General features: G+C 39.7%; 2 protein-coding genes across 7 annotated transcripts in view; one reads left to right on the forward strand and one right to left on the reverse strand.

The window, feature by feature from the left end:
- LOC147022292 (axin-1-like) overlaps window positions 1-2137 on the forward strand; it is a 64489-nt gene extending 62352 nt beyond the window's left edge. For both annotated transcript variants that reach the window (XM_085893015.1, XM_085893014.1), the window contains one exon: window positions 457-2137. In XM_085893015.1, the coding sequence (XP_085749141.1) occupies window positions 457-583 (127 nt within the window). In that variant the 3' untranslated portion in view covers window positions 584-2137. The remainder of the gene's footprint in view (window positions 1-456) is intronic.
- Window positions 2138-8356: 6219 nt separating this feature from the next.
- The window catches only part of PITPNC1 (phosphatidylinositol transfer protein cytoplasmic 1), a 230533-nt gene continuing 211726 nt past the window's right edge, over window positions 8357-27163 (reverse strand). For all 5 annotated transcript variants that reach the window (XM_085893020.1, XM_085893019.1, XM_085893018.1 and 2 more), the window contains one exon: window positions 8357-20325. In XM_085893020.1, the coding sequence (XP_085749146.1) occupies window positions 20075-20325 (251 nt within the window). In that variant the 3' untranslated portion in view covers window positions 8357-20074. The remainder of the gene's footprint in view (window positions 20326-27163) is intronic.

Below are 27163 nucleotides of genomic sequence, written 5' to 3' on the forward strand. Positions count from 1 at the left end.
AAGATGTGGATATGAGAATTTTGTTTTGAAGTGATTCTTCACCATTGAAAGATTGGGTCAAAAACGATGTAAAGCACAAAATCTCAAAAAGTTACGGCCAAGTTGCGACAAAATTTAGTTTGATGTTCAGTGATGAGAGCAAGCTGATTAGATTTTGGTTAAGGTCCAGATCCCGCGTATCAGGGAGATACAAAACGTGAACTGCTCAGCCTGGTGGAGGTATGCACTCTACCGAATGTCATTCTAGTTTAGTTTGTGCCCTCCCTATTGTTCCCCCGCACCACCTCTTCAACCCTCCCCCAGTGGTGAAGTTTGTGATGAACTGTTCAATTTGAGATAATGTGATGTTGATAGAGCACAGGTGTGATTGTCTAATTGGCCTCCTTCATCAACGTTCCTTTTATATCCTTACACACCAATAAAGGTTTTAACGGTAGGAATGAAATTATTCTGCAGGTACTTCTTCAAGAAGGCGAGCAACGAGTTTGACTGCGGAGTCGTCTACGAGGAGGTGCAAGAGGACAATGCGGTCTTGCCCATTTTTGAGGAGAAGATCAACGGCAAAGTAGAACGTGCAGAATAATGGCGACTGCTTTTCCCAAAGAAGCGAAAGGCACGAAGTACGCAGATCTTATGGTAAAGAGCAACATGACAAAGCCATGTGATCGAGATGCGTGCCATCGGGACGACTGTACCATGGAATGTACTGCTGGGACCTTTTTATAATGGTTAATGTTATGAATTGTGTTTCTGGACTAAGGAAATTGTTATTATTATTATAATAATTATTATTATTATTTTTATTTTATTATTATTATTTTTATCATTGTGAAATACAGGCTATAAATATCCAGGTTCATCTTTTTTTAGGTGACACACTGTTGTAGTTCATTTGACAAAGCACAAAATCTCAGCGTTTGTGCTTCTCACGTTTGTTCAGCAATAATTTTTACGAGATATATTTTTGTAGACATTTATATATTGGTACTACGTACAACACTGCAGACAACAGTAACCAGTCTTCAAATTTCCTTTGATTCTCCATACCTCAGTTGTACGGCCCCTTTTTATTTGCCTTCGATGAGTATTTTTTTTTTCAACGGTATTTATAAATATAAAAACTTGTACATATAAAAACAAAGAACTTTTCATTCGTGCCTGCCATTGTATATTGCCTTTCATTTCCTCATTCTGTGACTTTTTAAAAGTTTTTTTTTTTTTATTATTGTTTTGAAGAAAGAATAAACTCTTTAATCTAATGGTTTATATAACCAGATGGATCAATCGATGGACGTGTAAAATAGATCTCTTGTTTGTGGTGTTTACCACTGCCTCACTGGGTGCGCTTTGGCCGAAAAGTGCCGACTACATGTACATTTTGTAAATAAGAGTTTTAACTGTACGGTTATAAACAGATGTCTGAATGTAGCATATTGGAATATTAAAAGTTTTGTCAAAAGAAACAATATTGAAAATTTTTCCATATTTTCTGAAAGGACTTGTTTGCACTTTGCTGCGTCTTTGTTTGTGCCTGTCCGTAAATGGCTGTGCTTTGGACTGGGAGCAGGATGGCCGGCTTTATGCTCTTTGCTTGTCTTGAAGCTTTTTTTGTTTGTTTGTTTTTTAACGGTTCTGTGTCGGTGCGACGGCGGCATTTTGATGCCGGGACATCTGGTCTCGCGCTGCTGCGATGATGGATCATTTGGAAACAGCATCTCGAATGTCCTTGTCCAGTTGATTATCCTTGAATACCAGGCTGCTGTTGTTTTTTTGTTTTATTGCGGCTGTGGAGCAATGAGGCTAAGTATGCGGCAATGGCTGCGGCCTTGTGCGAGTTTGTGTATGTTCTGCCGCTATCCCGAACGCTGCCCTTGCGTTGGCCTTTTTGGGTGATTTATCCGTTTCCTCTGTGCAACGCGAGAGGCTTGGCCCTCGCACGTACTCTCCTGCACATAATCCGCGCGGGCTTTGCGCCGCGAGTAGGAAAGTCCAGATGTGTTTTGCCGAGAGCTTTGGTTTGGAGGACAAAAAGGGTTTGAATCTGCATTCTGTTCCAACCTATGTCTCTAAGCCGTGGCCATGTGACGAAACGGTTGTAACGAGTGTAGTTTAAAATAAATGTACCGTGAATAATGTTTGCTGCCTTGTATTGCCACTTCTCGAACAAATGCATACTTGATTGGAATTTAATAACAAGTGAAGTCTGCTGGTTGCATCATGAACTTGCCAGTTTGTTTTGGCTGCTCAGTTGGGGGTTGTGGAGAACCTTTTTTTTTCTATGTTTTTGTCACAGTGTGTTCCACTCTAAAGCAGATTGTGTTAACACCCACAACTGAAAACAAGCAGATGGGATAAGCACCTTAATTTCCACTCTGAATTGCTGTTTCATACTTTGGTGCTCGTTGTTAGTACCGCACTGTAATGGAAGCCTCCAATAGATTCAACCTTGAAGGTTAAATCAGAATCGGGTAGCTCGGTTGTTCACCTTCAAACTATTTTGTTTCCCATAGGCTGGCAGGATGGCTTCGAGGTATGATATTATTAAAATATAATAATAATAATAATAATAATATAACAACTTGCCGTTGGGCCAGAGGGACGACTGGAGGCATAATGATCTTGTCCCTTTATCTGACACCAGTCAAAGCACCTCTCCAAATGCTGACAAGATCGGTTCTTCGGCCAACTTGAATGCCAGGTCATACCATCAGCTCACCACTGCTCCCCCCTCCCCCCAAAACCAATCTTACTGCCTCATGGAAGATTTAGCAAATCGTTCCCCACCTTGTCTCCTGGCTCTCACATCCATTTTTGAAGTGTTATCAGAATCTCGACTTGCTGCTGAAATGAACATTGCTGCAACGGTTCACACCCCAGTTGTGTCGTCGGTAATTGCATGCACTGCTGTCAATGGCATTGTCAAAAGTAGTTGTTGGCATGAAGCTTGTTCCAAACTACCTTGAGTCGAAATTTGAGTCTCAACTTTAGTCGAAACAGAATATAAGGAACAGGAGAGACAGAGACACACAACTCACACCAACAATAGGTTTGAGGGAGAATTGGAGAAATGAGTTATGTGGGGAAGAATGAGGGGTTGGGGAGGATGAGTGGGGTTTATGACATGGATGCAGAAGGAAAGACTGGAAATTTGGAAAGAAGTGTCCTTGGGGGTGGGGGTGGGTAACTTGTGTAGAAAAGATCATAGTTTTAGATGTGGGATGATCTGAGATGGTGGTTCCCATAGTGTGCTGTCTTTTTGGCTGCTGGTTGCATCATTGGTTAGAGCCGCAGCTATGCCGCTGATGCAGTGCCCCGATTACCAGTATACTGGTGCTCATTTTTCCAACCTCGGCAGGATGACAGGCTGAGTCAACCCCCTGGTGTTAATTCAGCAGCCAACGGGGATCGAACTCAGGACCTGAGGATCCCAAGCCACCACCCTAACTGCGAAGCCAACACCAGGCTACACGAGATGGTGGTGAGCAGCTGTCTTGAAGACCTGGAGGGAAGAATAAGATTGAAGAGAATGTGAAAGTTGGTTCCACAGGTGGGAAAAAGAAGAGCAAATAAGTGAAGGTGAGCAGTACTTCTGGATTTTGTTCTTTACAGGTCATTCTGGAAAAATTGTGCTGTCGAAAAGCAGTTCCTTCTGGTGCAAGGATGACAAGACATCACTCCTCAAAGGAGTCTGCAACCCTTCAGTGACCTGAACGAGGTCTCTCTGCGAACTATCCAGTCCCTTAGAAATGACGATATAATGATCATTACACTGAGAATCAACAGCAGTCCGTTGACAGCAGTCAACAGCAGTCACTCGTCCACCCCCCCTCCCCCATCCCCACTCCCTTCCCCTCACTCAACTAATTTGGTGTTAAATGATGCCTGTCCATTCCTCAACTGACTTGGGTGGCCAATTTATCCAAGGTATTGACATGGGTCCTATGCAGAGTGTATGTCAATTCTGTATTAGATGCAATTTGCAGGTGAATGTTCAGGATCGCTCAGTTCAGGTGTGTCTCATTGTAACATTAGATGTTGGTAAAGCTCCTGATCCGAGAAATTTTTTCGTGATTCTTTTGAGTGACAGGGCCAAAAACGATATATAATCAGTGTCTTAAAAAGTTGTGGACGAGTTATGACAACTTGGTGGATGAGTTGAGTTGGTGACAAGAACAAGCTGATTAGATTTTGGAGATCCGGACACAGATCCGGCCTATCAGTGGGATGCAAAGTATAAACTGTTCAGCCTGGTGGAGGTATGTGCTCTGCTGAGTGCCTATCTAGTGGTTGATGTTAAAAGCCTCCAACAAGTAAGGTAAACAAAAAAAAAACCAACAACCTTTGAATGCATTTATGCAGAGGATTCCAAACTACTTCCCACGTTGACTGCAATACGAGACATTTATCGGAAAGACCAGGAAGGTAGGTCTCAGGTCGAGGATCCTGAAATAACGATTTGGGATCTTTAAGATTCGGCAGGGCATGGTGTTCATGTGTGCAGCACATTCACCAAGAGTTTTTGCAGTTATTGCACCAACAAAACCCATGTTGCTGTTCCCCAGTGATTCCAATGAATGAGGTCTCCAACAGTGCTTGCCAAAAGGGTTCCTTTAATGAAGGCTTCATTTGTCTATAATCGTGTGCTTGAGTCAACTGAAGATTCTGCTCCTTTTCCATTGAAAAACATATTCACGAGGTTAAATTGGTTCAGTGGATTACATTACAAATTCTAGGTAGTCTGATGATCGGTGCTCTTTTATTTGCACATATTCACGGTTGTAGCGCACTCGTCTCTAAGCTGTCTCGCCTGGGTTTGAATCCCGACTTGGCTATAGACTGTGATGCTGGTGTTTCATAAGCAGTGCGATTCATCAATGTGTGTGCCGTTCCTCGGATGGACGTTAAACTGGGTGTCATGTCTGCCGGAATTAGTTGGTGGACGTTCAAGATCCCACGGTGTCCTTCGTGAAAAGGAAGTGATCTATTGCCGGCACCATGAACAAATTACAAATACTTAGTCGATCGTCAGGCCTGGCCAGCTGGTTCATGATAAAAATTTGGCCAAACTTCCCCTGACCAATGCTGAAGTTATTAAAAGGGCTACAAAGAAATGGATGTTTGGGGAGGATGATGAGAACATGGTTAGTGCCACTTCCAGGGAATGTGGAAGTGGAGAATAACGAGGGGAGAGAGAGGAGAGAAGACTGTGTGCAAGGTGGGAAAAGATCCTAAAACCACCGTGTCTGCAACAAGAGGGAAGCATGCTCCTGGCCTCAGCTTCTGCCAGAAGAACAATGATTTTCAGGGATTCCTTCGATTCCACTGCATTCTGGGTTGCAAGATGCAGAAACACCAGTGCGCAGTGGAAAGCAATATATTGCACTGCAAACGAACGCCTCGTCTCGGAGTATTTTCAGAACCGCCAAGAAAGGTACTCAAGTCAACAGCATACCGTAATCCTTATGATTCCCAACGCTGGAGGCCAGACTGTACATGTAGTTGACCGAGGAATGGTTGTGGTTGATTGTAAGGCTAATATGCCGAAGATTGATCAGAGGTGTCGTTTGTATTAACATTGAGACTGAGAGTGTGGGACCATATAGTGTGCGAAGTGGATGAACAGCTCCCCACATCAACTGATCGGTGCAGTTTCAGTTTGCCCACCACAGGAGTGAGTAAATGTCCAGCACAAGGTCGAGTCATTTGCAAAATAAGGCAGAGGATTGTCCAAGGATGCAAAGGATCATGTATAGCCTATCCCTATGTAATGGAGCGTATGTTTGTACGTATCGTCTACTCCTTCTAGAAGATTTGACCTGAAAGCTGAACCTTTCAAGGATTAACGAGGGTACCTTGAACTCATGCATGTGCAAGTTTCGTTTAATTCCATCGAGTTTTTTTTTTTTAATCTTCCTTTGGGGAGGAGGGGTGGGTGGTGTGGTTGGAATTTTTTGAGAGCTTCGGGAAGCAGTGCAGGACAGGGATGTTTGGAGAAATCTGATCATGAATGTCACCAGAAGTCCGACCCGACTTGACGGGACTCGATGACTTTATAAGAAGATAAATGGTCGTATTGGACATTGGATGGCTTTGATTAAACAAATCAACCAGTCATTTATTACAGAAGACAGAAGAGATTTTATGGATGAATAGCTTTTCAATTTCTGAATTGAAAACGACGTCTTGTGTCTCATTTGGAGGTGCACAGAGGAATACTGTGATGGATGATATGATTTCCTCAACACATGTCGCCTTCCATTGTCAACAACGAATCGTGAAGTATTTGATCCTGAAACTGGTCTACATGTTCAAATGATTAAATGATCACAGGTTACTACTTACCTCCAGTTTGTCATGCCTTCCCCCCTCAAAGATTACATCACTCAAATTTCCATGAAATGTTTGTCATTTGGAGGTGAGGAGGGTCGTTTGTTTTATTTTTTTTTACTTATAATCTTTCAAACCAGTTTATGCTTCAGGGAATTAGATTAACTTTTGCACGACAGGAAACTTCACAACTGCCATCTGGTGTCCATTTTCAAAAAACACTAAAAGATTTCATCAACCCATCTAACATCCAACAGTTAAGATCTCTTGAACAAGAAGGCGAATGCAAGAGCGATGTTAAGATGTGCATGTGCTAGTTACTACAAACAATGCTGGGAGTGTTGGCGTTCGACGTGGAACGGAGTATACAACATAGAAGTGATGGGAATTATAGTAAATTCAAACGAACTTGTTTTGAAAACTTTACGCCAAATAATTGTTTTGCGAGAACATCGAGTCATTTGGCTAGCTGAGAAGCATTATGTCACTTCTATTGCAAAAAACAAAGCCTTTGCCAACAGTAGACCAACAACAAAGATCGGTGTTTTCAAAAGATCAAACTTGTAAACAATCCAAGGGGAGATGTTTTCACTCTGCCAAACTCAAAAGCTTGGAAACACTTCTAAAGTTTACTCATTATGACGTCAAGTGATGGTAAAAATTACCAAACGTACCTTTTCATTGTTGTTATCTTTGCTGTATTTGTTTCCTCATTCCTTTAAAACCTTCAGGGTATACCATGCAGCAAATGTCACAAAATCTTGAGAGTATTCGACTTGTATTGGCCGACTCGTTCCATATCCTTTGGTGACTGCAGGTAATGTCTGTTCTTCATTGCTCCGTTGTCAATCTGACAAGTTTACACCTATTATCCATGACGAACCTCAATGAAATTTCAACAAAAAAACAACTAGTCAATAACTTTTACGTGACATAGATAAACAGAGCAGGCAGCACACGGTGAATGACTGTCGAATTGGATGATGTGGTATTATGAAGTGATGACAGTAAAAATTAAAATAATAACGCTCACATTTTTACTGATAATACTGATAAATACTGATAAATATTACTGATATTTATCTGTAATACTGATATACTGATACAAAAATACTGATAAATAACTCATGCGTGCCATCATGAACTTATTTGTCTTATTCTGTTCTAAACATAGAGACGACTTGATACAGTGTGGGAACTTTTCTTGCTTTGTGGTTGTACGGCATCATTTCATGGTAATGTTTTAACTCTGGCTACCTCATGGGGGCAGAAAGTGAAGCCGCATGTTTTGTGAGATGCTTGAGGCGGTGCTAAGACACTACACCTGTAGCTTGACTTCTTAAACCATCCAAGTCCTGTTCCTACGAAAGTCCACCCACCTGTGCATTCTTTCCGTCTTTACAAATAAAGAACAGATCAAGCAATTTGGGGACATCAACTGAAGATCCAACTTGTAGAGCATGATTTGTTTGCTTTGTGTTATTTGTTAATTGTGGAGGCATTTACAGTTTTTTCTTATTGTTGTTGATCTCGAGACCGATTATAAATGCATGTTATACGATTGTGTCTGAACGGGGTAAACGTCGTAACCGCAGCACATAGAATACTGAATGATACTTCATATAAGAGCTCTTAGATCTGCACAGTGCATGTGGAAGTCTAAAAATATCAATATTCATGCAATTTTGAGTTATGTGCATGTTTGTTGTGCACACTGGCGGTGTATACACTGTCACCGGTTCACCGGTAAAAAATGAAATAAAATAGTAACCACAAACTATTCAGGCAATTCTTTCCAACAAATAATTACCTTTCCATTGATTTACTTCACCGAGAAACCTAAGCAGTCTTAACAGTTAGTAACTATTATACTGTCAAAGGACGTTCCAAGCAAACTCTGTAAATATTCTCCACTCTAATGGGAATGATTTCCCTCACAACAGCCCGGTGGAACCGGGTTATCTGCTTGTTAAAAGACAAGTTGATTGTTCTATCAAATGTCTTTTGAAAAAATGTGAGCACATATCAGTTGTCATCACAACCATGGAAGTATTTATTGGTGTTATATTTTCAGTGCATATCCCTATCTACAGGCACCAGTAAAATAGAAGCAAAAGCCGACATAACTGGCCACGAAAGAGCCCAGACACAGGTTAAAGGCTAGCAAAGAAGCAGGTGCACCAGGTATGGAATACACCTTAAATGTACTATAAGTAGATTAAGGCAGACGTTCCACAAGCCATCTACAAAAGCCTGTACAATGGTGACCTGTTCTTCCAAGTATATTTTTTATCCAAAACAAGTGATGCTTGAATCTCCTTTAGACTTAAAAAAAAAACCTCACCTTGTTAGACACACTCACCAAAATGAAGACTTCAATGATTTTGATATATTTTTAAAAAGGGACAGCAATCGTTCATATATATATATATATATATATATATATATATATATATATATATATATATATATATATATATATATATATATATATATATATATATTTTTTTTTTTTTTTTAAACAAATTAATTCTAATTTGAGATTTTCTTTCACCGTTGTTAGAAAAAAAAGCTGATCTACAAGAGACCATTTGGGTGTAAATTGAGGGCCTTCTCATCCGTCAGAGTGCTCATCAAATGCTGTTTAGGTAAGTGCAAGACATTTAAACCAATGTTGAGATACTGCAGGTAAAATCTCAACCAAATTACCCGTTACTAGTGATGACTGTCACATCCTTTAAGATAATTATAGAAAAACAAGTTGGTGTTCACAGTAAAAGGCATCACATGTTAAAGCGTGTACTTTGTAATGAGTTGACTGGTACAAATCGCAAGAACTATTATATTCAAGGACATTATTATCTGTAAATGAGAGTATACTGATAAATAACTTGTGCGTGCTATCTTAATTCTTATTTAACAGCTCTCTCACGTACTCTTTATCTTTAACAGCACAACCACCTCCATCCTTCTTACGCTAATCAAAATAAAGACCAAATACTGTACCGTAGTCCCAAGAAGGAAGCCTGACGTAACAACAATACACACACATGTATATACACTATACATATGTAACCCAGCCTTCCCCCCCTCCTCCGTCTCTTCCTCAGGGCCACCAATAACCTTGAAATCCTCTACAGACAGGCATGCATTGTACGCCACTCCTTTCGGCCCTTTTCATGTCCAATCGCATTGGCAAATCTTCATGCAGGACCAGATCAAAGACCACTATATGGCACAGTGCTTTGAATGTAGTCTTTTGAGTCTGTTTTACGCAAAGAGCAGTATGTTATGGCTGTCGGGTAATCACTCTGGTTGTCCACGCGCGTTACATTCCGATGCACAGATTAACCTCACTTGCTTTACAGTTATCCATTCACGTCCTCCACTAGTTTTGACAAGGGGATATCGAATGAGAGATTCTTGAAGAGGTAAATGTAGACATTTGTGTAATTTCATCGTATGTGCATCCTACGCTTTCTCATAAACGAGGTCATGCGCACTAATGCAAGACACGGTCTACCTTGATCGGACAACATCGACGAAGGCCCGGCCTTGCAAGTGTATTTATGTGAAGTTTGTTAATATTTTTATGATAGATCTGATATTTTTGAGACTAATTGGGAGTTGGGCACGGGAGTTTCTCTTGCAACTGAGATAATTTACAGATTTTTAAGTGTCCCCAAGCTCTCCAAGCTGGAATCGAGAATACCAAATTAAGTGTGCAAATTAAGACTTTTCTTAAACCACACAAACAGGTGTCATTCCCAAATATTGGAACTTGTTTAACAGGACCGGTGACGTCATGCATGGCGAAGTCTATCTTATGAAGATAAAGCACAACAGAGTTGCACAAAGAAAAGGCCACACAATGGCTGTTTGCTGTGCTGTTCTACAACGCTTCTCGAGGACAATGTATTGAGTATCCATGCAAGTACAACGTCATATATTTTATGGTATCTACAGTGTCTTCAGAAAGTACTCACACCCCTGAACTTTTGTCACATTTTGTTGTGTTACAGCCTGAATTTAAAATGGATTAAATTTAAATTATTTGTCACCGATCTACACAAAATACCCCATAATGACAAAGTGAAAACATGTTTTTAGAAATTTTTACAAATCAAATGAAAACGAAAAGCTGAAATGTTTTGCGTCATTAATAAGTATTCAACCCCGTTGCTATGACACTCCAAATTGAGCTTGGGAGCATCCATTTTCCTTTGATCATCCTTGAGATGTCTCTACAACTTGAATGAGGTCCACCTGTGGCCAATTCAATTGATTGGACATGATTTAGAAAGAAAAACACCTTTCCATATAAGATCCCACAGTTGACAGTGCATTTCAGAGCAGAAACTCTCCCATGAAGTCCTAGGAACTGTCCATTGATAGAATTGTGAGGAAGTATAGATCTGGGGAAGGGTATAAAACAATTTCTATAGTGTTGAAAGTTCCCAAGAGCACAGTGAGCTCCATCATTAGGAAATGGAAAGAATATGGAACTACCCAGACTCTTCCTAGAGCTGGCCGTCCGACCAAACTGAACAACCAAGCAAGAAGGACCTTGGTCAGGGAGGTGACCAAGAACCCAAATGACCACTCTGACAGAACTACAGAGTTCCTTGGCTGAAATGGGAGAACCTGGTGGAAGGACAACAGTCTCTGCAGCACTTCACAAATTTAGACTTCATTGGAGAGTGGTCAGACGGAAGCCAATCCTGAGAAAAAGGCACACGACAGCACTCCTGAAGTTTGCAAAAAGGCACGGGAAAGACTGAGAGCATGAGGAAAAAGATTCTGTGGTCTAATGAGATGAAAATTGAACTCTTTGGCCTGAATGCAAAGTGCTACATCTGGTGGAAACTGAGCACATTCTTCACCCATCTAACACCATCCCTACCATGAAGCATGGTGGTGGCAGCATCATGCTATGGGGATGCTTTCAGTGGCACAGACTGGGAGACTTGTAAGGGCAGAGGGAATAATGAATGGAGCCAAATTGAGGGAAAACCCTTGAGGAGAACCTGCTTTAGAGTGCGAATGACCTTGGACTGCAGTGAAGATTTACGTTTCAACAGGACAATGACCCCAAGCATACAGCCAAAGCAACACTGGAATGGCTTCAAAACAAGTCTGTGGAAAGACTTGAAGATTGCTGTTCACCGACACTCCCCATCCAACTTGGAAGAGCTTAAGCAAATCTGCAAGGAAGAATTGGAGAAAATCCCCAAATCCAGATGTGTAAAGCTTGTATGCAAACAGACATACCCAAGAAGACTTGAAGCTGTAATCACTGCCAAAGGCACTTCTACAAGGTATTGACTCAGGGGGGTTGAATACTTAATGATGATGCAAGACATTTCATCTTTTCATTGTCAATTAATTTGTAAAAATTTCTAAAAACATGTTTTCACTTTGTCATTATGGGGTATTTTGTGGAGATTGGTGACAAAATTTTTTACATTTAATCCATTATAAATTTGGGCTGGAACAACAAAATGTGAAAAAGTCAAGGGTTATGAATACTTTCTGAAGACACTGTATAGCTTTATCTGTTTGTCAGTTACGGAGTCCTTGGTGCATCCCATGATAGTGAGAATGTCTTTGTCAACTTTCAGTTGATAAAAGCTATCATTCTCTAACGATAATGGATACATAATCAACGGATGAATAAATTTAGTGGATGACACATTGACATTAACTAAACGTCAAACTAATTATCTTCATTAAAATTAGATGATCTTTATTGAAGTTAACTTCCTTAAAGCTTGGACCAAGCAAACATGGCATTAAGATTATATATTATTAGGATGGTTAAACTATTACAATGCTCTTGTCTGTCTGTCTGTCTGTCTGTCTGTCTGTCTGTGTACACGTCTATATATACAGTATTTTTACTTTAAAATTTTCTCTGTAACCACTTCTGCAATCGATGCGAATCCTTAAATATAGGAGGGACTCCCAGTGGAGACTATTTTATTGATAACTGTGACCGACGATATCATCATAGCCAATCATAGGTCACGTGGTATGGCAACCATATTGGATTAAAGAAAAAAAATTGGACATCATCTCCAAAACCACTCAACAAAAAAATATAAACTTGGCAAATGTTATCAACTCCCCATGGCGTATTTAGGGTGATAACGATGACGTCATCGGTGAAGTATTCCAACCATAATTGGTTGAATCGAAATACTTGTATTAAAAATGTTAAACTTCATATATGTGGTCTGTGGCCCGACATGAGTGAATAATTAAATTTTGATGTCATCAGTAACGTGGTCTGGTGGCCATATTTGATTGAAAATAAAAACGGGAAAAAATATTCGCCAGAACTGCTTAACAGATCCATCCATCCATTGGGACCATACTCTGTGCAGAGCGTTGGTGCTGCCTTAGCAGTCTCCTTGGCTATTGAGAACAATCTTGGACGGGTCGCCACTGTGACACAGTATACCAGCATGCTGACACTCATTTTGCTGATCTCGGAAGGATGACAGGGAGAGTCATCCCCAACTGGTATTAATTCAATAATTCAACAGCTGAGTGGGATTTAGAACTCAGCATCCTAGGATCCCAAGCCCACCACCCTAACCAATAAGCCAACACCATGGGGAATATAGTTTGGATTTTGGTTTTTCATATTCACCTTCATTGATGCAATTTAGTCTTAATGTGCACAAAAGTTGTTGTTAAGTATCCGAATAATCAATAAAGCTATGGACATTGGCAATGTAAGTGACATAATGGGGTACATGGATGACATGGGACATATGGGCCATAATAGCAGTGGGCCATAAGAGTAGCGTGTTCAGTTAACGATGGTATTTTTGTTTGGAATGAGCACTCGAGGTGAGGCTATGTGCACTCTACCGAGTGCCCTTCTAGTTGTATTTGTGTTCGATGCTCTGCCACAAGGTCTCATCATGTGATATTTTCATCTTTTCAGAAATGTCTGCTTGCTCAATAACTTTTCCTCCCTTGGATTTACAACTTGCATACTTTTATAGATAACAATGCACAGCAAAACTATTCAAGTCAGATTTGAAGTTAATGTTCTGAAATGAATGGCCATATAATGCTGTTCAACATAGCATCACTACTTTACTGTTCCAGAATGTTTGCAACTGTGTATTAGTATAGGCCATGATCCAGACCTGGTAATTCTTGGCCACCGGTACCATCCGAGGGGAATAATGCTCATCATAACTTTTGGCAGGGTATACATCTCTACAGTCAGAAACTACATGATAGCATTGCATTGATGGTAGCCTTTTGTGTGTTCTTAGCCGTTTAGTAACCTCATCCCAAAATATACTTCTGAAGCGGGCGTAAGACAGAAGAAGACATTCTATTTAAAACTAGCTTCTCTCTTATTATAGACCATATCTTCTTGAAAATTGTTAGGCACGGAGCTCATGTTATTTGCTTTTCAAAACAGTTGTTAAAACTCGCCGAGCATTTCGTGTTTGCAATTACAGACACTGGCAGTCCAGTGCTGATACATTGCAGAACATATGATTTTGTTTTCATAAAAAGTGGTACAGAAGTTTTTGCCCAAACCCTAATTAATGGATGCCATGTTTAAATACGTGAATTTGAAGAAAATTTAATCATAAACTAAAATAACAAAATATATTTTAAGTTAGATGTTTTACTCCAAAGAGTAAAAGGTGATCAAGTCATGTTTGGAGATGTCACCACTACAGTTTTGTCTATGACACTGAGGGAAGGAGCTGATAGTGACAGAATAGATGTTGTGTTTGACACATACAGGGAGAACTCTATCAAGAACAGTGAGAGATCACTACGAGGTGGAGAGGCCGGCCATCAGCTGCAAAGCATCACAGGCACACATATTGTGAGGCAGTGGAAGAGGTTCCTGAACACAGTTAATAACAAGACCAGTCTCATTACCTTCTAAGTCGGTGAATGGAGGAAACCAGAATACAGAGAAAAGCTACAGGGGAAGGTTCTAGATGCAACTGTGAATGACAAATGTTACAGAATCACATCGAAGGACAGTGAGGAGGTGCCAGCTCTTCAATGCCAACAGGAAGAAGCAGATGGGCACCTACTTCTCCATGCTGCTCATGCAGCAAGAGAGGACTATCAGGCTGTAGTGATCTATTCAGAGGACACAGATGTCTTCATAATGTCCTTGTCATTTCATGACAAGATTGGAGTCCCACTGTTCCAGAAATGTGGAACTAGAACCCGGACGAGGCTCGTTGACATCATGAAGATTGCTGCCACTGTTGGCATATATGTCTGTAGGGCTCTCATTGGGATGCATGCATATACAGGATGTGACACTATCAGTGCATTTGCAGACAAAGGGAAGACAAGCACCTTGAAACTCTTGACCAGCAACAGGGAAACCCAGGACACATTCCGAGAGTTGGGTCATATATGGGACCGCTCCCGAGAATTGATGGACAAACTAGAGGCATTTATTTGCCTCCTCTATGCACCAAAGGCATCATCCACTAAGGTCAATGATCTCAGACCAATAGAAGATCTCAGGTACGACCTATTCTGTGCTCAGAAAGGTGAGATGGAGAGCCACCAGCTTCCACCATGCAGGGACTGTTTAGTGAAACACGCACTACCAGGCAGAAATATGGAGACAATGTCTTGAACAGGATCCGAAAGTACCAAGTCCTGTTGGCCGAGGATGGAAGATGGAGAAGGAAGGAGTTGAACAGTTGGTGGTGCACTGGATGGATGGTCAGCCAGCACCTGAGGTGTTCCTTGATTTATTTGCCTGCAATTGTAAAAGGAAGTGTTCACGACCAAAATGTGTGTGTTTGTCAAACGGACTGAAATGCACTGATATGTGCAGACTGTGAGAACCAGGTATCAATCTTTGAGTCAGACGATGGGGAAAGTTTAGATGAGGATATTGAAGAACTGGATAATGATTATGATTTTTAAGTTCATCTTGAACATTTTATATCACTTACAATCAGTGCATATGATCAGAGATGTCTTAGAAACTATAAAGGACCCGTCTTTGGTTTATAAGACAATATGTTTATCAGCAATACATTGAGCCTCGGTAATGGCCTTGTTAGTGTGGAACACCACATTTGTGTTTCTATTCTGTAATTTTATGCCCTACAACAGAAGATTGTGTTTCATTTTCACCTTTGACTCATTCATCAGATTGCACATGATTAACCATCTTGCTACTGTTTTATTGGTTTATATTGTGTAATAAAAGTGTTTGATACCTTCATGTGGTCATTATCGAGTATCTAAATCCCTGAAATTCTGTATTTTTTGAGAAATTACAGGGAAAAAAACATTAATCTTGTTCATGAACATGCTGTCATTTACCTTTGTTTGATTCTTGGAAAGTATCCTTCAATAACAACAGGGAAAATATCATGACATTGACCAAACTCCATAAATCCATCAAAATTAGGTATTTTTTCATTTGGCGGGTATGGTAACATTGTCTGCTATACTGATCTTAATATAGAACATACAAAAAATAAATTTAGATTTTTGGATTTCTTGATAAATTTGCTAAACACCCATGTAATTATATTGTTCCAGAACTTTTATTTACTTTCCACAGTAAATGATAGAAAAATACTTTTCTAAAGGCGGTATGATTTATCCACAGGAAATAGACACTGATATAAGTGTCACCAATGACGAACCTTTCAACCTCGGCATGTTTAGCACTTTTTTGTTGAGAAGCAAATGATCCTTGCAAAAAGTGAGACAAATTTCAATGTTAATGTTTGACTGATAACAAAAATGTTGTTAAGTTGAAGTAGGATGTCTTACCTTGCACTACCCATTTTGCACAAAACCTTATTTAAGGGTAGGCATATAAACATGGTGATAACACACAAATAGCTACCACCATTGCAATGCTATCACATATTTTGTAACTCTAGGGTTGTATACCTTACCAAATCACTATGAGAATTATCCCCCTCCCCCCCGACCAACCCGACTGCCTCATGGTGATATCAGAAATGTATTATAAAATTGTTTAAAAGCTCAGTTTATGCATCGTTTAAGATCCACGTCCTCAAATTAAGGGTGAACAATTGGTTGTGTAATCAAGGCTATCTCTCTATGCTTATCTGGTCGACTTCCTCCATGTGTGTAACAGTGAAAAGTTTGCGACTGCTCCTTCTCAAATTCAGCTCAACCTATGGCGGCTGGCATTTCCTAAGGAATCACCAACTTGATTCTCTTTGGTTTTCATTAATTACCTGTTTCTTTGCAAAAATTTTTTACGTTTTTGCAGAATATTCAACATTATGTTAAGCAGTTCTCCATCTCATTGGCAGAGTGGTGGTAGCTACTTCCCAAACAACTGAACGCAAATGCCATTAACTGGTTCAACACCAGGAATACAACTTTTCATTCATTTACTATCTATCTGTCCACATACGTTCACGGTTTCACTTCACAAGTGAATCCATCGATGTACATCTGTGATGGACCTATTGGAGAGGTTCACTCCCTTGGACTCCTGGATCTCCTCATCAGCCATAACCTCGCCTCAGTAAACCAAATCTCAAAAATAGCCACAAAAGCCAGGCTTAGCCTGGGCATTCTGCAGCAGGTAGAGTACTTTCCTGGTTCTGCAGAACTTCAAAAGGTCTATAAAGCATTTGTTTGAAGCACAGTGTAGTGTTGTCCTTTTTTTGGCTGGTGCTCCTCCATTCTGTCCCTCACCAATAGAAGTTGTGCAGGCCAAGTATCTTAAAATCCTTGGCATCACTGATCAAGTGGCTGTAGCAAATGATTGACTGCTCTCTCACCATAGTCTAGCTGGTGGCCTCTTGATCTTAACTATCTCCCGTTCTTGCTCCCCATGCTCTCTTAACCTTCCACCTTTCTCCAGCTCTGCAAAGGTGAAAGCGTTCATCCAGCACTATTCCGTTATTAACCATTGCAGCCTTCTTGCTTACGTACATTCCTTTGTCTTTCTCCCAGCTGTTGAATCAACTCCCTGTGTCTGTCGCATCACGTTCCTCCCATCTGGACATTCTGCACCAGACAAGCAATTCAAGGTTGCAGCTTCCTGCCATGTCATGTCATCGCCCATCTATTCCACCCTTATGGGTCGGGTGAAGCCCCCTCACCCGTTGCTGTTTCGCACCTTCATGAACCTCGACATTGCTCCAAAAAATAGATGGCTGTGGTTAATGAAAGTTGTTTCTCTCCACTTGTTTTTCAACAAATTTAACCTTTTTAACTGAACAATCTGCCTTTTTAAAAATATTTTACTTCCATATCATCCCACAAATTTATGATCAACCACCGTAGTATTAAATTTATATGAGTGCATTATATTATGGGATTACAATAATGAACACTTGTGCACTTTCAACATTAGATAGTTCAACAAGTACATTTGTATGTTCAACATTATCAAAATAGACATGTTGGCTGCCACAGTCACCACACAAGTAAAATAAAGGGCAGATATCAAAAATTGTCAATTAGTAAATGTGACCTTTTTTTTTTACTTCACATCTATATATAGAGGTAGCCATTTGTTGTCCACAGTTTACCAGGGCTGGCAGGATAGCTTAGGGGTATGCACATTCACCTCTGAGCCGTCTAACCTGGGTAAGAAACCTTGGCCCAGCTATAAACTGTCATCTTGGTGTTTCACAGGCAGGGCAAGGCAACATTGTGTGCACCTCCCTCGGACATTAAACTGGTGGCCCATCTGCCAGCATTCGTTGGTGGGCATTAAAGATTCTACGGCGTCCATTGCAAAGAGTAGGAGAGCTGTCAATGGCACCCTGAACAAGTTACAAATTCCTGCTATAACCTTCAGGGGGCACTGCATCAACGGCACACATGTGCTGCTATCAAATGACGCTACCTGCAGCCATGCGCTGCATACGAAAGAAGTAGTTGTACAGTTTACCTATGATATAATATATATATATATATATATATATATATATATATATATATATATGGTAGTCAATAAGTACCCTTAAAATGGTGATATAAATTCGAGAATGTAATGTGTGTAGTTGTAGACGACATATGTTATATCTATGGGTAAGAGTCATGTTTTGCTTGTTTTAGATCTCGCAACATTGAGCGTTTGACATTAGTCGAGCAGTTCCAAGATTGCGGCTCCCTTAGAACCATGCACCAGAGAGGAGCAACCTTCTGTCATGGTTCTGTGGAAGTGAGGGTGTAAATTCAAGTGAAATCCATCGCAGAATGAAGATGAAATATGGTGACGCATGTTTATCACTGCAGTAGGTGTACGACTGGGACAGGAAGTTTAAAAGTGGAATTCTTTCAGTTCGGGTATGAGTCGTCTCGACACCCACCTTGCAGCCATTTTGTGGAACCCCAGCACGTAGTGAATGCCATGATGTCCTGAACCATGGCTAATGTTCAATACGGAGACCACTTCATCCAGCATAATGCGACAGTTTCCCCTGATCATGCGCTCAACTCCTGCAACCATTTCTGGTGTGTCGGCTGTGTGAGGCTGGCCCGAACGAGCAGCGTCTGCCACACTGGACACTCCACTTTTAAACTTCCTGTCCCAGTCATACACCTGCTACAGCGATAAACATGCATCATCATATTTCATTTTCATTCTGTGATGGATTTCACTGAGATTCACACCCTCACTTCCACAGAACCATGACAGAAGGTTGCTCCTCTCTGGTGCATGGTTCTAAGGGAGCCGCAATCTTGGAACTGCTCGACTAATGTCAAACGCTCAATGTTGCGAGATCTAAAACAAGCAAAACATGACTCTTACCCATAGATATAACATATGTCGTCTTCAACTAGACATATTACATTCTCAAATTTACATCACCATTTTAAGGTTACTTATTGACTGCCCCTCGTATAAAGAAAATGTGCACATATATTGCGTTTCAGCTAATCTCGGGCAAGACATGGCTGCAGCCACATACATTGCAAGAAATATCAAGATATAAGATGAAAAATTTGATAACGATCAACTGTAGTAACTCGATGTTTGAAATTTGCTTTCTGATTTACTTTGAGTTGGGCATTGAAGCACGTTAGGCCATAGGTTGTTCAATTTTTGTTTTCCTTTCCTCCCTACAACTAAAGATCACCCTTTATTTCATCTGGGGGTCCTGAATAAACGAGTAAGGCAGCAGAACGAGGCACAGAGAAGTGCTCAACCCCATGCCGGGATCCAGAAGAAGAAAAATGTTACTGAATTAATCATTCCTTTCTTGGCCATATTTAAGAAAAGAATTGCAAAGATTTGATGAGTGGAGAGCAGTGTTTTGAAAGACAAGTAGGATATGTTGTAAATGTTAAGTTAATGAGATGTGTGATTTATGGCAAATGCATGGCTTTCCAATTATGAACAGTCACCTCCATAATCGATGTGAACACCCATCATAATGTTTGACACTCTCTGTGGTTTCTGGCAAATATCAACAAACAATGTGCAGTTGGACCACAATTCAGCTCCAATATTTAAAATAAAAAAAATATTGAAATGGAGAATCCATATGGGAACACTACAGACAAGCATTTGTAGATACCTTTGTTTCCCTCATCAACATGGTGGAGCCAGGAAGTATAATTGTATACAACTTGCAATGGAACAATGCGAGGCCCAATTAGGGCCCAATATATTTTTCAACAACTTTCTGATGTTGTGGTTACAAGTGGAAGTGTGCCTCCGTAAACAGTAGATACTGCAGGGAAGGCTGCTCCAGTTGCATCATCGACAGTGTTAATGCTTGTTGCTAGGCAGAAAAAGCATTTCAGGAGCAGATGATTTTCGAGGTCGATCTTTTGGCAAAGACAGAAATTCAGGGGGGTCGAGGGACACTGGAGTGGATGGTGTACTCGGTGGCGCACTGTGGGTGACGGATAGGGCGGGTGGCTCGCAGATGCAGATTACAGGTGGAACGATTCCCAGCTTCTTGTTGGTGGCTTCCTGCGTCGTACTCTCAAAGTGCCGAACTTCTTCCATGGACATTCCTGTATCAACACACCCAGCAACAACCACAACAATGACTTCTCAAAATAATAACACCATAATTCGAGAAGTATCAGTTTGCTTGTTTACTTGTTTGTTTTGCTTCAATTCACATCCTAAACTGCTGGACGGAAGAAGATGAAAACTGTGGTTGTACTCAAGGTGTACAAAGGAAGGTTTCAGGTGGTAAAAAGCAATTCATAGTCCCAGGGAAGCACCCAAATTCTCTCTATGTAGCTGTGTATAGTGGTCCTTTCAAGTCTTACTAAAATAAGGTACTTCTGGAGGAATTGATCATCCATAAGGATGGATTCTTCACCAGTGTCCATAAATGAATTTCCCTGAGAAGCATGAGAGATATTGTGTGTGGTGGCTGGTTATAAACAGTCACATTAACATTTTGACAAATCAAAAATAATGTATATCACAACAGGTCGTTATTGATGCTCTTATATAAAAACCACAAGAACGAGAATCCTTCACAAAGGGTCAAGTACACTTGACTCCTAATGCTGTAACTCAATGCTCCAGTGGTATTTGGAGAAAGGTGTAGTGAGTACCAGATTGGACTTGTTCCTTGTGAACACAAACCTCTGCGCTTATCTTCTGGGATAGTGAAGGTGATGAAAATTCTGCTCACTATGTGAGCATGCACAAAGCCAATTCATATAGGGTCATTCCGTGCCAACTCACCTAAATTTCAAAAACCTCCCCAGGTCACCTCCTCAGATTTTGCTGGAAAAATTCTTAAATGTAGATCTATATGGCTCTACCCACCATGCAAAAGATTAGCTTTCAATTCCTCATAGTTTAAAAAATATCTATCTCTAGAGACCTTTGAAATTTGTCGCTAAAAATGCCAAATGTGAAAAACACTTTTTTCAACTTTCGGGGCTTATAATTTTATAATAGACTCCTCTAGAAAGTTAATATTGCAAATATTTACTAATTGGCATCCAAATTTTTCAATTATGGCATCAGATAGCCTCTGGGATGCATATTTCTCACTCTATAGGAAGCTAAAAATTGCTTTTGGGCCAAAACAAGCTAAAATAAGGTGAAACTATAGTAGCCCTCCTGAAAATATGGAACTTAGAATTTTTTCCTCATAACACAGTGATTATAGGGTCATTATCTATCCATAGATACATTTTTGTTGGGATAATACAGTTAGGTGATGAATTATAAAAGTTTTAACATAAGCCCTTGCCTCCGAGGGCTCTAAAATGGACCAATTTTGTCCCCTGGTTTGACCATCTGGCTCGGGGTTTAGGATATTAATTTTTTTCTGAAGATTGCCTCATATAAGATGTGTCTACTGACCGAATAATTTTATCTAACGCCCATGGCTTCATGTTAAAATAATTTTTTATTTACATGAATGTTTTTTATAATTATTCACTTTTTTTCATATTCATGAGCTTATAAATCTGAAACTGAACACTCTAGCAAAGTGATACTGCAGATATTTATAAACTGGCATATGAAATTTAAGGATCTGTTATCAGAATGCCTGATAAATGCATATGGTTCAATCTGTAGGAAGTTGAAAATGCCACTTTGACCAAAAATGGTGAATATGCAGGGGGCATTAACTGAGGTTATGTAACAACTTCGATTATTCTTCTCATAAATTAAAAATTATAAGTACATTTTTTATTCAAAAATAAATTCTTGTAATGATAATCCAAACATATGCTTGGGTTTTAATTTAAAAAAACATGTCCTGGTTTAGTTATTTTTTAGACCTGTTATTTTAATTAGACCTGTTTTCTAAGATGTAAAATTCTGTGCCTCTGAGTGCTCGATAATCATGATAATGAATGTCATAAAAGATGAAAGGTCATTAAAGAGTTTTCTAAGGTATAAAAATTACTAATATTCATTGTCTCTGTATATCTGTAAATAAAAAAGCTGCTACTCAACTAATCAAATTTGTTCTAATTTATAATTTCCAATCACTTATGAAAGTAATCATTAGCATGTATTTATGAATAAATTACATCCTTATCACGAATGTCTCATAAGAAGCATAATTTAGCCTCATGCGCACCCCTGCAAGTTCACCTCGTTTTGTACCAAATGGGCCAAATTGCCATATTTGGCTTCCTAAAACTAGGAGTATGTGCTTTCTGGAGAAATTCTGATGTGACAATCTGAAATTTTGTATACCAGTTTATAAAATTCTGCAGTAACCCTTTCCTGGATAGTTCCATTTAAGATTTATAAACTTCTGAATATTAAAAAAGTGAATAATTATAAAAAAAAAACGTGCATGTAAATAAAAATTTATTTTACTATGAAACCATGGGCGTTAGATAAAATTATTCAGTCAGTAGACACATCTTATATGAGGCAATCTTTAGAAAAAAAATGACGATCCTAAACCCCGAGCCACATGGTCAAACCAGGGGACAAAATTGGTCCATTTTAGAGCCCTCGGAGGCAAGGGCTTATGTTAAAACTTTTATAATTCATCACCTAACTGTATTATCCCAGCAAAAATGTATCTATGGATAGATAACGACCCTATAATCACTGTGTTATGAGGAAAAAAATTATAAGTTGTTCCATATTTTCAGGAGGGCTCCGATAGTTTCACCTTATTTGAGCTCGTTTTGGCCAAAAAGCCATTTTTAGCTTCCTATAGAGTGAGAAATATGCACCCCAGAGGTTATCTGATGCCATAATTGAAAAATTTCGCTGCCAATTAGTAAATATTTGCTTTCTAGAGGAGTCCATTATAAAAGTATAAGCCACTGAAGTTGGAAAAAAAATGCGTTTTCACATTTGGCATTTTTAGGCCCAAATTCCAAAGGTCTCTAGAGATAGATATTTCTTAAACTATGAGGAATTGAAGGCTAATCTTTTGCAAGGTGGGTAGAGCCATATAGATCGACATTTAAGAATTTTTCCAGCAAAATCTGAAGAGGTGACCTGGGGACTCTTAGGTGAGTTGGCATGGAATGACCCTATAATTCCATTATAGATGGCATGTTCGATCGCTGAGGAATTACGTACCTGTTGACTTTGAAGACCATTAAGGGCATACCCATTTTATTTATTTACTTTGTTAGAGAACTTTAACATGGGAACTTTTAGATGGAATCCACCCACCTCACTTAGCACCACTGCAAGCTTTGAAACTCATACCCTGCGTTGATTTGTCCATTAGACTTTCATGTTCTCATTAATAATCAGAATGTACATTTGTCTCTTTAAAGGTCCACTGAATCAGAAATTTAAAAAAAATTGAAAAATTTGATGTGGTGATTTTGATTGATTTTTAAGTAATGAATAGAGGTTTTTAATTCTAATACTTTTTAGAAGTGTTAAAAGTTTTAAAAAGCCAACCTGGAGTGTACTGCCTCAAAAATCTCAGAAAACATCCATGGTCATGCGTCATCTGTGTGACGTCATCACCAGAACGATAACGATCGTCTCAACACGCAAAGAATAATGGCCGCACAACTCGCTTCATATTTGTCAGAAAGTGAATTTGACGAATGATTTTCTGATCAAGAGTCTTTGGATTATGACAATAGTCAAAATAATGATGTGGAAGGTGCTGCCAGATCATACATGTATGAACCAGATGTGGAAATTGGGAATGACATTCTTCATGAAATACCTAGCATTTACAGCAATCAGAACGATGTCGAGGAAAGACTTGGCAATAACAACTGGTAAAGAAGTAAATCATAGAGCGAGAATGTGGTAAATGTGGAGTTTCGTGGTATTTTGATGTAATACTTCTCTATAATCCATATAGTAATGAGAACAGCACTTGGTGGAGTGTATACCTCTGCCAGGCTGAACAGTTTGGGCCGAATTTAAGAAAGGTGTTTAGCGAGTGTCTTGCTAACACATACACACACCAAAACCTTCAGCACTGACAAAAACGTCTTGAACATGCACAGCTAATCACCCATCTAAATAGAAATTTACGAATGGAGATAAACAGTCGATTAGTTGTGCGTGTCTAAACGGCCGATTAGCCTGTACTGTGAAACACCGCTCATATCTCCATCCAATTGAAATGATGCACTTGCACAAAATCGCAGCGCCATGGACAATTGTTGGAGAGGATTCAGTGCATTGCTCCTCATCGTAGGTTGATCCCGGTGATCTTGCACTAGATTCAGCAGCCAACTCAATGATTCCTTCAAGAGTCTGTAACTCCAGCCAAATTTGATATTGTCATTCTTCTCCAAAGGATTGAATCTACCCTCGAATATTTGCAATGCACAAAGACAAATTGCTATCCCTATACTCTTCTACTTCCTCTTGAGCCAATTCAAGCACTCCTAACACATCCATGTTCATCTTCCGACGTAAACTACCAATTATAAGCCATGCAGTGCTTACTTCAAGACCTTTAACTCACTCTTAAACATGCCCTCCCCAACGTGTCAATGTTTCTTTGTTATTTAAATGCTTGTGATGAGGTTTTGATCGTGCATTAGACAATCACTCTTCTGTGATTGGCGACTAACTCTGAATGGGCAATCATCGCATGATTTGTGATTCTACAAGTGCGTCTAACTCTTAAATACATTTCGTAAATTCAGCTCAACATGTCTTTGCCCTGCACGGGTCGTGGAAAGCTCCTCCACAAAGTGATTTGGTGTTGAACAGGAGTAGAAAAATAATTTTGGATTACAATGTTTTTGCACCAAATTTTAAATTATGTGGACACTTGTGGGTGTTGTTGAGAAGGTTTGATTTACCTTCGTACACAGTATAGCTACTGGTGGGAAAGTACATGCCATGATTTTTGTCCACAACAATTTAAATTTCATCAAAGAAGTAAATATTGTGTTCATTGGAACTAAATTCGGTATGTGCATTTAAATTTAGTCATAATGTTTAAGAACAAGTCTGGAGACGGCGATGGTTCACGAGCAATGTACACGGTTCGCCTTTTTTATTTTTTGACCTTCGAGGGGATGCCACGGGCAAACTGGCGGGAATCGGGAAAAACGTAAATGATGAAAGTTGTAGTACTCGAAGAGCACTACTTGCATACCAGCTTTCATTCGAAACAGTTGAAAACCCTAGGAGCTCGATGCCCAATTTATTGATTTTTTTGACATTTTCTAAGTTCATGACCTTGTGACCTTGACCTTGGGACGAAAATGAAAAATCGAGCTCCGTGGGGCTATGCAGGTGGTATTGGGCTAACCAAATACCGAAACCCCTGCCAGATTCGACAAACCCCCTCGGAGAAGATGTAACTTGAAATTGGCTACCCCCTAAAAACATATTTTTTGGGCGTGGCTCCACCCATAATGGGTGCAGCATGCCCATTCTAAGGAAAACACAACTAGATCATGATATGAACCTCCCACCCAAATTTTATCAGGATCAGATCAAAACCCACGGAGCTATGCTCGGGACAGACAGACAGACAGACAGACAGACAGACAGACACACACCCATAACGAATATAGTGGTCACTTACTGACTCGTGAACCAATAAAGACTTGTGTGTAAATGAATGGCATTGCATTAAAAAAGTAATTTTCTCTGATTTCTTTTTTCACCAATAATGTGCTTGCTTTGAAAAATGGCTTGGACTGCTTTAAAATTGTTTTGATTACCTTGTTGTTACTTTTTTATTATTACCCCCATCACTGAAGGTGGACAGAGGTTTTGTTTTCACCCCTGTTTGTCTGCCTGTCTGTTGTGAATCTCTGGTCGGCTGTCTCTGGAGTACGCTCATGTTAGTCTGAGCAAGATATCTGAAACGGTTGTGGACGGATTTGGACGAAACTTGGTGGACAAGTTGGGTGTGTGACAATAATAAATTGATTCGATTTTGGTGATGATCTGGATCTGGATTGAAGAATTTATTTTTTCATTGATTCTTTACCATTGAGAGATATTGGGCTAAAATGATATAGAGCATGCTATTTCAAAAAGTTGTGGATAGATTTAGACGAAACTTGGTGGATGAGTTGGGTAGCCAAGAACAACAAGAAAATTAGATTTTGGTTCAGGTCCGGATACACATTCGTTCTATCAGTGGAATACAAAACGTAAACTGTTCAGCCTGGCGGAAGTATTTGCTCTCCCGAGTGTCATTCTGGCTGTTTGTTGTGTTGAGTATAAATGTGATGTTTGGTGCACCGTTGATGTGATTGAGATAGTAATGTAGCATGCTTAAGGTTGAGAACAATTCGAGGGATAAGTCTATTATTAGGAAAGAAATGATTTAAGATAGCACAGGAACAAAAGAATGAGCTATCTTGCTCATCTGCAATACCCATAAATGGAAAGCAAGAGGATTCTAAGGAAGTGACAATTGTGCAAATCCTTTCGATTTGAGATTTCACCAGCATTTAGCACACTGACCACAGGCACATGAAGAGTAGTGCTTTCTTGTAAGCCATTCCATTTCGATTCAGAACTCATTACGGACTTTTGGCAAAGAATGGCTGTGAAACTGCTGTCATTGGAGCACACCGCCATGCCATGGAGGAGACCGTCATGCATCTTTCATCCTGCATCAACTTCGTCTCTCTTCTGCACAGTTTTGAGGTGTCATCGCAGCTCATTCCATCAACTTGCTTTGGTGTCAACCACAGCTTGATTATTTTTCTTCTTCCCATCATTTTCAGTGCATTCTCCAGAGACTGGTGGTGCTCAATACACGACACAATTTAACTACAGAAAGACACTTACACGTTAGTTAATGTTTGGAAGTTTGCTGTTGTACTTGTAGAGTTAAGTTGATTTAGGTTAAGATCAATAAAGTTTGTGGAAGATCAGGTTAATATAAAGAAGGATAAGGTTGAGATAACGATGGTTTACATTAAGATAAGGTACCAGTATGTT

The sequence above is a fragment of the Eptatretus burgeri genome, chromosome 8 (assembly GCF_056783735.1).
Source record: "Eptatretus burgeri isolate ZD-2024b chromosome 8, Ebu_testis_v1, whole genome shotgun sequence".
Classification (NCBI taxonomy): Eukaryota; Metazoa; Chordata; class Myxini; order Myxiniformes; family Myxinidae; genus Eptatretus; species Eptatretus burgeri.